Here is a 12,553-nt window from a genome sequence, read left to right as displayed (position 1 = left end):
AATTTATGCTACTCATCACTCATTACCAGTATCAAATTAACCAAGTAACCACTGTGGCACTTGGGGCCTTGGGGGTGAGGATCATTAATTCTTTCCCCTCACTTTTGGTTTGTAATGGTAGATATCAATTTCCTTAAAAAAAGAAAATATATCACATTTTATTCCTTACTTTTAACATTCATGTTTCTCTTCCTATATGACTTTTCTGTCATGTTGATAAATCAATAAGTCAATTACATAAGTTTCAATGTGTGGACTATAGAGTCATACTCATCTAATATCAATTGTTTCGAAATAGCTGTTTGGATAGATCACGGGTATAATTGTCCATTATCATTCAAAGTTAAATACAATTCAAGCACGAATAGAGTAATTCGGATTAAATTGGATTCATCGGTCTAAAAAACACATGTTAAACAAATGGAAAATAAAATTAAAAAAAGAAAAAAATACTCCGTAAGAGAGAGGGGATCAGGGGAATAGAATATAGAGGAAAAGGAAGAATTTGGCATTTTTCCACACTTCCTTCCTTTCATCTTCCGATTCTATATTTTCTTGAATTAATTTCTATGATTTGCAGAATTCTTCTGCCCAGATCACCAGTCTCTGTCTCTCACTCAGGCACACCCTTTCTCCTTCAACATTTTTCTCATGCAATTTTATTTAATCTCTTTTATTCTTCATTCTCACTTGATTGCTTTCTATTGATTTTGTTGCAGTGGCAAGAAGATAAGATACCCAAAGAATTTCTGCAATTTCTTAGATCTATCCCATTTGATGCACTGATTTTCTGCCAATTTACAAATGGGTATTTTGTTTACTCGTCTCTTTTCTTCTCTCTTCGGCAATAAAGAAGCTCGAATCCTCGTCCTTGGTCTTGATAATGCTGGAAAAACCACCATTCTCTGTATGTTTTTTTTTCCTTAATTTTTATTACAACCCATGTTCTAATTTTCAGTTTTGTGATCTGGGTAGTTTTTAATTTTCTATATTTTGATGTTTTGTGTTTGATCTTATAACCCCAGATCGGCTTCAGATGGGTGAGGTAGTTTCTACTATACCAAGTAAGTGTTCTGCTCTTAATTTATCATGATTTATGCTTTGATTTGAGTGTTTATTCTTGTGATTAGTGTTTAATCTTGTGATTAGAGTGTTAATTGAGATTTGGTTTTTTTGGGGATCGTCATTTTCAGCTATTGGATTCAATGTGGAAACAGTGCAGTACAAAAACATTAAATTCCAAGTGTGGGATCTGGGTATGTGACCTGCTCTATCTTATTATTATGTTGTCATGCCTGATTTCGTGTCGTTGCATTGTTTAAGATGGGTGATTAGAGTCAGTGGTGGGCTTATCAGTTCACAATTTGAATTTTTTTGACCATTGATTTAACAATTGAAGGAAGTAATCCAAAATTATTATTTATTGCTTCATGAATCATGTGTGTATCAGTGAAATATTATACTAGGGTATTTATGTATAAGATGAAGCTACTGCTGTTCTTGCTGAGGTATGGTCCTATTGATGATAAGCTTTAAGTAGCTAACCGTGCTGGTTTATACATTCAATGTAGTGACTGAGGAATAAGAATAACAAGTTCAATGGTATTTGATGAAGATTTACAGTTTTCATTTTTCTACCAATTTACCGAGCAGTAGTTACAAGTTTATTGCACTATTTATATTGAGTGTTTGAATCCAAACATTTACTCTTGTTTCATTCTCTTTTTTTTTTAAAAAAAAAACTTGTACAATTGAACCCTCGGAATATATGAATGATAGATGTAAATATTGTAATCTCAATGCCTCAAACATTTTGAAACAATATTGTTGGGATTAATATGCTGCATAACAGTGGATGCAATATATGGTGTAATAGGAGAATTGCAGAAATTTTATTGCCTGCTATATGGGATATTTTTCATATCTGGGATGTTAGCTGACACATTTCAAGGATTTGTAGAAAATAACAACTAAGTGAGGCCTGATTTCAAAATCACCCTTAACTGAAATGAGTTCATGTGGAGACAATAGTGGGGTGATGTGGAATGGAAATTGACTTTGGAGTAGATTGTCAAATAAATTGTTTTGGATGGAAACTATCATTCGTAAAAAAAAAAAAAAAAAAAAAAATCGATGAAAATTTAGAAATTAATTGTCACATTGTCAATAGAGATTGCCTATGGTTTTGATCTTGTATTGGCCTATCATCTTTTTATTTCTAAACTGATATTATAGTTTTTGCATCATCAACATAACTAAATTGAAACTCAATCATCGTGTAATCATGTATATTGAACGACAGTGTTTCATTCCTATGACTTATGTATTTTGCATTTTCAATGTAATTGTTCTCTTTTGGGATCCATATTATTAGTGGCATGTGTATATCTTAGAAATTCATTGGCATTTGTAAGTTGCCATGACTGAGGGGTTTTTGGAGTTATAAAAAGTATAGGTAGGAGTGGTTATGATGTCTGTGTATTTGGTGACTTTAGCATCATATATGGAAGTTTTAACTGAAGGAGATAATGAGGGAGCTATATATAGAAGAGATCCTGACTAAAAATGATGGGAAAGGATAGGAAGTTTTTATGTGGCGGACTGGGGTTCTTTTAATAAGTCAAATTGTGTGAGTATTATGGTGCTGGGAATTAGGTGATAGAATTGGGTGAATGACCATGGTGGATGATCGAAAGTTGAATTGTTAAGGTTGATAGCTTTAAGGTTTGGCTATTTTGGAGTAACAAAAAATGTTTTTGGACAATAATTCATGAAGCACATATATACACCATACCATAATTACATGGTTTTTATTTTAAGCATAGCTATGTCACTATGTGCAAAGAAAGTAGCCATGTTATTGGAGAGTGAAGGTACCAATCTATATTTTATTTTTCCTTGGGGTGAGGAACATAGATTATAAGGTGACAATCATGATGTTTGGATTGAAATTCAAAGGAAAGACTAAAAGGCTACTCCAAATTATAAATGGTGTTTTGGGTTACAAAAATAAGTTTTAGCACAAGGGTTAATGAGTTTGCGGAAATGTAGAGCTGGTATGTTAAGCGAATTGATGGTATAGATGAAAAGGAATTGAGGGAGTTTGAGGGAAAAACCAGTATTAAGTTATTAACCAAGGATTGAGGCTTTATTATTTGAGGATCCTGTGATTCTTGATTTGGTATACAGGACCAAGCATGACTTTATAGGTTGAGTGGTTTTGGTTTGAGAGACTTGTAAATGCTTTGATCTCTTAATATTCTGACCCTAGCTCTCCTTGTGTATATGGTTGATAGTCCTAAGAGGCACTAAAGCGGGGACGGGGACAAAAAACGGGTACGGGGACAGAAAACGGCAAAATTAAAAATGTAAAAAACGGGTACGGCAAAAAAAACCTAAAAATATAGAAAATTAAAACTATACATAAGTCATTACTACAAATTCAAGATTAAAGTTTTTGACAAAAGCATGTAAAAAAACAAAGAACATCATTCTTCAACAATCAACTCGATTACCAACTCGGGCTCATCAAGTGAGAGTTCCTCAAACTCTAAAAACCCCACATCCTCCTTAGAATCAAATGCATCTCCACCAACATCCCACATCTTCGTGTTATCATCTCCATACTCATTGGAATTTCTTGAAGCGAGACGAAGGTTATTGTGGATGTAAACCAAATCTTAGGCACGACTTGGATTTAACTTGTTCCTCTTAAGTGAGTGAATGAAGTTGTAAGTACTCCAATTCCTCTCACAACAAGAGGAAGTAGGCTGTCCAAGTAGTTTAAAAGCCAAAGATTGAAGAAGAGGAGTTTCCGCACCAAAGTTAGCCCACCAACTCCTAGGCTCCATAGTATGCATTCTTGAAATGCAAGTTTAATCCTCAAAAGGGCCACTCTTCATAGAAAATTGTGCGAATTCATCCATCACTTTGTTTTGATCATCAAGAAGTGGAAATAATCTACGAAAGCACTTCCATCACTGACCCACTAACCGTGCTACTACCAACATTATGAGAGGCCATTAAAAAAAAACACATAAATAGGCTGAAAGAACAGATTGAAAGAAAGAAGAAAAAAAAAAGTAGAAAGAACAGATCGAAAGAAAAACAGAAGCAAAAGACAAAAAAAAAAAAAAAAAAAAAAAAGAAACCAGAGAACTTACCGGTCACCGCGGCGCCGCCGAGCAGATGGAGTGGTGGGGGTTCGGCTACTTCAGTCTTCAAGGTTTCAAAGAGAAACTATAATGACTAATGAGTGCCCTAGTCCTGCTCCCTTAGATTCAAGGAGTAAGTGGTTTTTTTTTTTTTTTTTTTTTTTTTTTATAAATCTGGGCCCTTCTTTTTCAATTATTTTTTGAACTGGGCTTGGGCTTTCAAAGTCAGAAAGTTCAATTTGCTCTTGGGGACATCTAAAATAGTAAAATATGCTGAACCGTACCCGAAACGTCTCCAGATTTAGCGTGGGCCGTACCCAAAATTTACAGCCGTACCCAAAATTTTGGAAACGTCCGGGGGACGTATTTTTGCCGTCCCCGTACCGCACCCTGTACGGGAAACGGCCTACAACAGCCGTACCCGTGCTTCCTAGGTTGATACTGCCCTTGGTGTAAACTAATAATCTGTATTATTCTTTTCCTTCCAAATTCTTGATATATAAGGAGGGAAAATGGTAAGAATTGGTACGTAGTTCCTTTGCATTTTTTTTAATCAGCACAAAACAAGCTCTAAGTATGAATATGGAATCAATTGGTCCAAATGTGAAATTTATTGGAGCCTACCCCAACTTCTGTGATAATTGGTCAAGATCTTAGTAAATTTTTTCTTATTTCTTTTCAAACACGACTTCAGGCCAACTAAACTACATATTAGTCATATAGCCTTGCACCATCACCAAAATACAAGGGACCCGACTTTATATGGTTTTGTTTGTTTCAAATCAGAGCAATAATATATTTTAGTGCTTTCTGACATTTTAATTAAAGTTGGAAATAATGCGTTAATATAGCCACATTTGCTTCCTGATTTCAAGAGCCATTGTCTAATACTCTAATGTCTAATCAGCATCTTGAATGAGCTAGTAGAATTGTGGAAATAATGATATCTATCTTATTACTACCTATGTTTCATATTAGTTGCAACTTTGGACTATTATTTGTGACTTGTGAGGTATAAAATATTCCAAAGTTGCAACTTATATGAAACGGAGGTAGTAGTTATTGATAGTGATGTGGGTATAAATGAAAATTGTAAGGACTTTTTTTTTTTTTTTATCATCTTCTAATTGAAATATTAATCTGGTTTCAATGCCTGTTGAATTTATCTACTGGAGTATATGTTTTTTCTTTATTCTTTAAATTTTAGATAATAGGACTCTGGATTCAGTAACCTCATTCACGAATCAGATGGTCCTTATTATCTACGTTACTTCTGTACCTCCCTGATTGGCACACACGCCCAAGACATTATTAGATTTTTCTCCTTTGTGTCTTCCAGTACTTTCTTTATAACTTGCTGTTATTCCCCATAATGTGCAGATATCAGTGTGATCACTTTGATTTACTTACTGACAATTGCAGAACTTATGTTCTATTTCTTGATGATGTCTTTAATATCCCCCTTGAGTAGAGTTTGCTTCCTTTAGCTGACATACAGTAATATTCATGTCACATTGAGTATCAATTCTTATCTTATCCATAATAGTACTCCTATTTTTAACTTTCTTGTGGGTTCATATTCATTTAAGCTTTCAGACTTTGACTCTATGGCTTGCATCTTCTGAACCATCTTTGAGCAAATTTGGCAATTAAAGCCAGGATGAATATCTCTTTTCGCTATTAGATTCACAATTTGCCTTAATATTAAGCTTGTTTCTGTTTGGTGAGATAATGGAATATGTAGAACCAAATCATCTTTTTCGTTTATTCTTGGCTGAGTTTTGTCTGCACCTGTGCTGTATAGGATGTACAATTTAAGAAATTTCTTCAAGTATGTATTCTGGAACATGTTAATAGCTTCTTGTTGGACCTCTTTTTGTTAGTCAGAAGCTGCAATAGTACTTTTACAGTATGTGATTTATGCATGTATATTGGTATTTCATGCATGTTTTTGTTGGTCAGAAGCCTATATATTTTGCTGAACTTCACCCCTGATATTTGTTATTTTTCCTGTTGACACAGGTGGGCAGACAAGTATAAGGTACCTCCTAATACCCGATCTCTATGTCATAAAGCTAAAAGATTTAGTTAAGTATATTAGTGATAATGACTCCTGTTTGTCTGTATGCATTGAGTAATATGCCCTTTTATGGTGGCGCTGGAGGAGCATTTCTTAGTCTTTAATAATTAGTGTCATCAATGACTCTAATAATGCTTGTTGGTATGAAATTGTATTTAGATGGTATTGTTTAATACCAACAAAGAGATCTAATGATACGAACAAAACATTTTTCTTCTGTTGGTATTAATGAAGAAGTATTTTGGTATCATGGTAATTCCATCTAAGCACAAATAAAACCAACAAAGCATTATTAGAGTCATTCATGACTCTAATTATTAGAGCCACAGAATTTCTTGGCACTGGAGATCAGTTTCTGATGTTACTGCAAAATCAGACAACTTGTTAGTTTTTCCTTGTTGACGGCTAACTATATGAAAGCTTCAGATATGTCTCTCTGTTTGTATAAGGGCATGCTTTCTGGATTTTATGTACTATCTATATCGTTGAACTTCAAATAATCTTAAAACCAAAAATTAAAAATTGGCAGTAATAGTTATTAGGCTCTAAGGTGTCAAATATATATATAGAAACTTGACAGTATATTTTATTACTAATAAAAGGGTAAACTTCTCTATAAAAATGCTGAGCTTGACCCCTTGGAGACACGCATCAGTAATTGACACTACCAGCTGACTTTGAACAACATAACCTCCACTCCAGTTATCACTGTCATTAGTGCTTCCTGCAACGGCATTGCCACTTCTAGCTCCCACTTCTCTTTGCATCTTTCACTAAGTGCACCACCACCATGTTCTCTTATTTCCAAAACTGCCATTTAAACTGTCGCTGACATTGTGGGACACTGGCATATCTATCTGCACTGGTGTTCCAGTGGAAATTCTGCCAACATTATTATCATGTTTGAACTGATTGAATTTTGTTGTTGGGGCTTTGAGGATGAGAGAAACAAGGAACCTTGATCTTAAATAATTTGGGAGTGGGCCAATATAAGTTCAGTGAGAAAGATGAAAAGTGGATTTTCAAACTGGACAAAAGTGGATTTTCAAACTGGACAACTCTGAGCTTCTCTACGGTTTCACCCCCTTATTTTACTAACTTGGGATTAGGATGTGTCTTGTTAAATCAAAAGTAAAGGACATTTGTGCCATTCAATTTTGTAATTGGAATGGGTGATTGGGCCTACACTTAATGTATTTAATGTCTTTTTTTCTGTAATGTAATGACATTTGCAGAATATGTGGCTCCTCTGTAGTGTAATGACATTTACTTGTAAGGCTATCTACATTTGAAACCATTTTATGTGTCCAGTGTCCTAAGTGGGAACCTATCTATAGGCGTTCTGGTAACACTATGATATACTTGGCAGTCTAAGTTAAAATGTATTAGAGTTGGTAGAACCTTATTGAAAGTTGGTTGCCCAGTTAGGCTTGAAGAATCATGTATCTTTTAAAGTTCAACCTTGCACTCAATACCAAAGGAAAGCTAATTGGAAATTGCTTGTCCTCATTTCTTCATAAATTATAACCTGCTGCTTACTCAGTATTATGCCCCCTTCCGGTCTGTATGTAAGGTAATGGGCTTTATGGAAAATCTGAAAAGCTATAATAAAAACCTTGTGCTCGATGCATATCACAGGATTCACAGCTTGTAACTAGTGCCCATCAATTCATCATCATATTAAACCTGCTTTATTTGACGTGCAGTCATCAACTCATCGTGAAGTTTTAATCCATCTAAACAAAAACCTAGTTTGAAGTCCATTCATCACTGTTTTTGATTTGGTCATCGTCTCATTATTCCAACTTAGAAGATGGGTGTAGAAATAAAAAGAAGAAACTAACTAGGGGATAACTTGCTGTAAGGGCATTGTTTGTGCCCATCTTGCTGGAATCCCTAGATACATCAGTTTTAGCATGCATTGGAAGAGGGAATGCACTTTATTATCTCATGTTAAGCAACTCTATTGTGTTTGGCAGAAATAGGCATGGATAAAGAAACTCGTAATGCTTTATTTTGAACCACTCTGTCAAAATTAGTTTATACATCACCTGCTTAACTAACACTGCCTTACTGACTAATATTTTCAGAAGGTAGTATTTATTTTTGAGAATCCCCTCCAGAAATATTTCCTGCTGTGTGCAAGCTTTAATATATTTACTAATATACTTTCAGAAGGTAATATATTGGACACTATCTCGAAATTGTTTGGTTTGCTTTAAATGCTGTATTCTTTTGGCACATTATGATATTTTCCGATTGAATTTTTGTACACTAAGCTTTTACAGGAGCCAAAAGAAATTGTTTTGTCTAAGTTTTGCAGTTTCAGTTCTATTGACTTTTAGAGTGTGACATGCTCACATCTTATTAATTTTCTTATTTTGTTACTCTATGTGCCCTTTATAAACCAGGCCTTACTGGAGATGTTATTTTCCAAACACTCAAGCCATAATCTATGTGGTGGACTCAAGTGATACTGATCGGCTTGCAATAGCCAAGGATGAGTTTCATGCAATTTTGGAGGTATTGTCTCTAGTTATTAAATTTTATGTATATTGTTGCTACTATCATATACTTAAAAGGATGTGAAGTTGAAACTGATGGGATTGTGTAATCTTGTTAGGATTTATAGCAAGCTGCTACATATCTTTCAGATGTAATATTTTTTTGATTTATTTCTGATGTTGAAGTGACTTGATGAAGATTTATAAATGCAAATCATGAGCTCCATTCCTTTTCAGGAGGAAGAACTGAAGGGCGCCGTGGTCCTAATTTTTGCTAACAAGCAGGTTGGTTGTGTTACCCTGCTCTTGGTTATCAATAATGTGTCATTTAATCATCTTTAAATGGTTTGATTTTTCTGTATAGATTGCATAGTAGTTATTATAACTAAATTGAGATAACTAATTTGTACGGTGGGTGATTCTACCAAAACTAATGTTGCCTTGTTTGTCTGCTGTAATTTAGTGGCCTCAAATATACTTGAATTCAAAAATCACCAGCCACTTATCTAAGTTTTTCTTCCCAAATTTCTGTTGCATGATAGGATCTGCCGGGTGCACTTGACGATGCTGCTGTCACTGAGGCATTGGAGCTTCACAAGATCAAAAGCCGACAATGGGCAATCTTTAAGACTTCTGCCACTAAAGGAGAAGGCCTTTTTGAGGGCTTAGATTGGTATGCTTTTGCTTTTTATCTAATGAACTCTTCCTTTTTCAGCTGTCGACACGATATTTCTGATTGTAAATATTCTCTTGACTCTTTTTAGGTTGAGTAATACGCTGAAATCTGGAAGTGGTTAACTTCTCTTTGAAAGAAGGTACTGGAAAATCATGTAGCTGAAGCAAAAATGAGATTTTATTCGATAGGGAGTGTTACTTTGTGATCGAAATTTGAGACTGGAGGAGGAAACCATTATTGTTCATCTTTGGTGAATTTCACCACCAATAGACGTGTATAATTTTTTTGTCACTTATATATGAAAAGAAAAACATGGGAGATTCCATCATTGATCGCGGTCCATAACCATGGTTGTTGCTTTGCCTTAAATATTGGTCTAATGGTGCATTGCTCTAATGAAGCTATACATTATTCCAGCATCTTGCCACCTAGTTCATTAACATAAGTTGCCAATATTGCCGTATCATGTAGGCCCACACACATGACCTTCTCACAGTAACCAACCGAAGCTCTCCACACGGCCGTGCAGAAGCAATGTCTCTTAGCTCAATGAACTAACAATTGACAAACGCCAACAGACAGACTCCACTAAACCCAGCACCAATAATTAAGCAATGTTTGGCCTAATATGCCTAATACTAATAGATAAGGTTTAATGTGAAATTGTGTGACCAAATTTCATTATAGGGAATTTTTGATTGGGAAATGCCCTTAACTCCCCTCCCCTCACTTTCAACTTTCAAGGGACCTCAAACTAATCTACTATTACCAAAATTTAAACTCAATATGACATACTCCATATTTATCCAATAAAGTAATACTCTATACTTCAAGATATGAAATTGAATTGACTCTTACAACATATACTCATACAATAATTCCGTATCGTCTAACTCTTTAAAATCCATATTTTCAACTTGTAAACATATTCAAACAAAGTTATTTTTAATCAATTAAAAATTAATTTAAAATAGTAGCAAATCAATTAAAAAAATCATTTTTAATTCACTACAATCAATTTTTTTTTTGAGGATCCATAATAATCAATTATGAATAAGATGAATTGAACCGAGTCCGATGTCATTAATCCTATCCCCCATTACAATAACAATATAATTTATAAGAAGATAATAATACATTAATACATCCAAAGTTTAGAGTCTTAAAACGTTATCAAACTCACCTAGTCACCTATATCAAGGGTTTGATAGAATAGAAAACAAAATTTAAAAAAAAAACAATTTACGAGATGAAATATGGGGTAAAGCCAAAACCCCATAAAAGGCACCTAACTTAAAGAAAAAGTTGAGTTGTAGTATTTCAACGGCTTCAAAAAGCAACTAATTGGATTATCTAAAGCAATAGTCAAGTAGAATATGCTCATTATCGTGATTCACTTCAATTTTTTAATTGCTTTACTATATTGGTAACAAGACATGCATCTACTTCCTTTATGCACCCAATTATCCTTTCTTTCAAGGGAAACTCTCTTTTTCTGGAACCTTCCTTAACTAGCTTCATCCCTCTTTACTTTAAGGGGTAATCATATGATTAGTTGAGTATAAAATATTTAATATATTTCTTAAACTAGGATTCGTTATATATATACTGAAATTTAGTCATATGTCGCTTCGATTCGTCCCTCCCCCAACCCTATTCCCTAAAAACACCTATATTTTGGAAAACTAGATTAGCGTTGCTTCTCATATGCTAAAAAATGCTAAGTAGTGGATTGAGACAAGTGACAAAGCCAAAGTGTTAAGGTGTGAGATGGTGCAAGGGGGGGGGGGATGTGTGCATGTGCACAAGACATGTGCACCCAAGGACAAGGCATACAAACAACTAGTTTTGTTGTTTGAGGGTATGCCATCATATCGTTGCCTTAAGACATGGTGATTAAGGATGAATTAGATGGTTCTGGGCATCATCCATGACTCCCAAGGCCCTTTGGGAACCCATGGAAGTACTTGGATGCATAATCTTGCCGGGTGAAAAAAATGATGTACGGAAGCCAAATTTGAAGGCTATAATACACGAAATCGGAGCAATTTAGTAGGTGTCCGGACCCGGTGTCTAAAATTCACATAATTTTACGGGATGCATCCCGAGATCATATGATGTTGTTTAGACCCATATACAACCATAAGTCGGCAACATAAAGGCTCCATGAAAGCTTATAGCCAATACAAGTGGCGTGTACGAAAACTGGTAAATTGGATGCTTAAAGGCAAATTGGATGGTTTAACTCACCCAATTCGACTCCCGAAGGATATTAGGGTCTATAGGTAGATTCTTGTCAATTTTTGTTTTCAGGTCAAAAATAGTCAAAAATTGGCAAAATTGAAGGCTATAATACACGCTTTTTGGCCAATTTCGGAGGTTTCGGGACCCAGTGTCGAAAAGTCTCGAGATACCAGGGGATACATCCCAGGGTCATATAATGTCATTTGGAATCATATATGATCATTATATGTTGCCATAAATGTACGTGATATCCTCAAGTTTATGAAATCGGTGCAAGTTGTAAACGGGTAAATTGACAGTTTGAAGGTATATTGGATGTTTTTACCCACCCAAATGGACTCCCGGAGTGTATTAGGGTTTATGGGAAGCATCTCGGCAATTTTTATTTTCGGGTCTAAAAAAGTGAAAAATTATCTAAAATTGAAGGCTATAATACACGATTTCGGGTCAATTTTTGACATTTTTTCGAAAAGTGAACATAATACGTGGGGTGACTCCTGGGCTCATATAAGGTGGTTTGAAACCATAATACACTTAAAAAGATGTCTATAAAGTACCAAGAATGAGTTATGTTTCTATTTTGAAATTTTGGAATATAATTGTAGGGAATATTTCAAGCATCCCACACTTGAGCCCCACTATGATCATACACTTAAGCATGGTGGCGTCCAAAGGGAAAGAAGCTAAAGTAAAAGAGTCGCCAACAAGTTTTAAGAACTTGTAAACCGTTCACATGGTGAAGGTTACACCCTTTAACGATTTAGGAGATCATTAACTCCAATAGGTCTGAAACTATGACTGGAAGTTCGGGGATAAAGGTACAAGTCCAACCTAAAAGAGATTGAACTTGCCATAAAAATAGGCATCTACTTTATTCTTCTCGTTTTCATGTGCG

The 12,553-nt window shown here is 34.9% G+C and overlaps 1 protein-coding gene across 1 annotated transcript; it reads left to right on the top strand.

The window, feature by feature from the left end:
* Positions 1 to 462: 462 nt before the first annotated feature.
* Positions 463 to 9,742, top strand: LOC145635476 (ADP-ribosylation factor 1). Its single transcript, XM_081686760.1, has 9 exons — positions 463 to 621; positions 720 to 907; positions 1,026 to 1,064; positions 1,194 to 1,256; positions 6,177 to 6,195; positions 8,646 to 8,757; positions 8,976 to 9,023; positions 9,281 to 9,411; positions 9,503 to 9,742. The coding sequence occupies exons 2-9, from the start codon at positions 805 to 807 to the stop codon at positions 9,534 to 9,536; spliced, it is 549 nt and encodes a 182-aa protein (XP_081542886.1). The 5' UTR covers positions 463 to 621; positions 720 to 804; the 3' UTR covers positions 9,537 to 9,742.
* Positions 9,743 to 12,553: the final 2,811 nt, after the last annotated feature.

Source organism: Chenopodium album, chromosome 6 (assembly GCF_948465745.1).
Source record: "Chenopodium album chromosome 6, dcCheAlbu1.1, whole genome shotgun sequence".
Taxonomy (NCBI): domain Eukaryota; kingdom Viridiplantae; phylum Streptophyta; class Magnoliopsida; order Caryophyllales; family Amaranthaceae; genus Chenopodium; species Chenopodium album.
The sequence above is the reverse complement of the archived record's forward strand: the minus strand, read 5'-3'. Positions and strand labels throughout refer to the sequence as shown.

What these genes read in the sequence shown, in the direction of transcription:
- LOC145635476 (XM_081686760.1), top strand. Translation starts at nt 805, where the DNA reads ATGGGTATTTTGTTTACTCGTCTCTTTTCTTCTCTCTTCGGCAATAAA. An exon ending in TGGAAAAACCACCATTCTCT is followed by an intron (nt 908 to 1,025) that starts GTATGTTTTTTT and finishes TTATAACCCCAG; the next exon opens with ATCGGCTTCAGATGGGTGAG. An exon ending in CTTTTTGAGGGCTTAGATTG is followed by an intron (nt 9,412 to 9,502) that starts GTATGCTTTTGC and finishes GACTCTTTTTAG; the next exon opens with GTTGAGTAATACGCTGAAAT.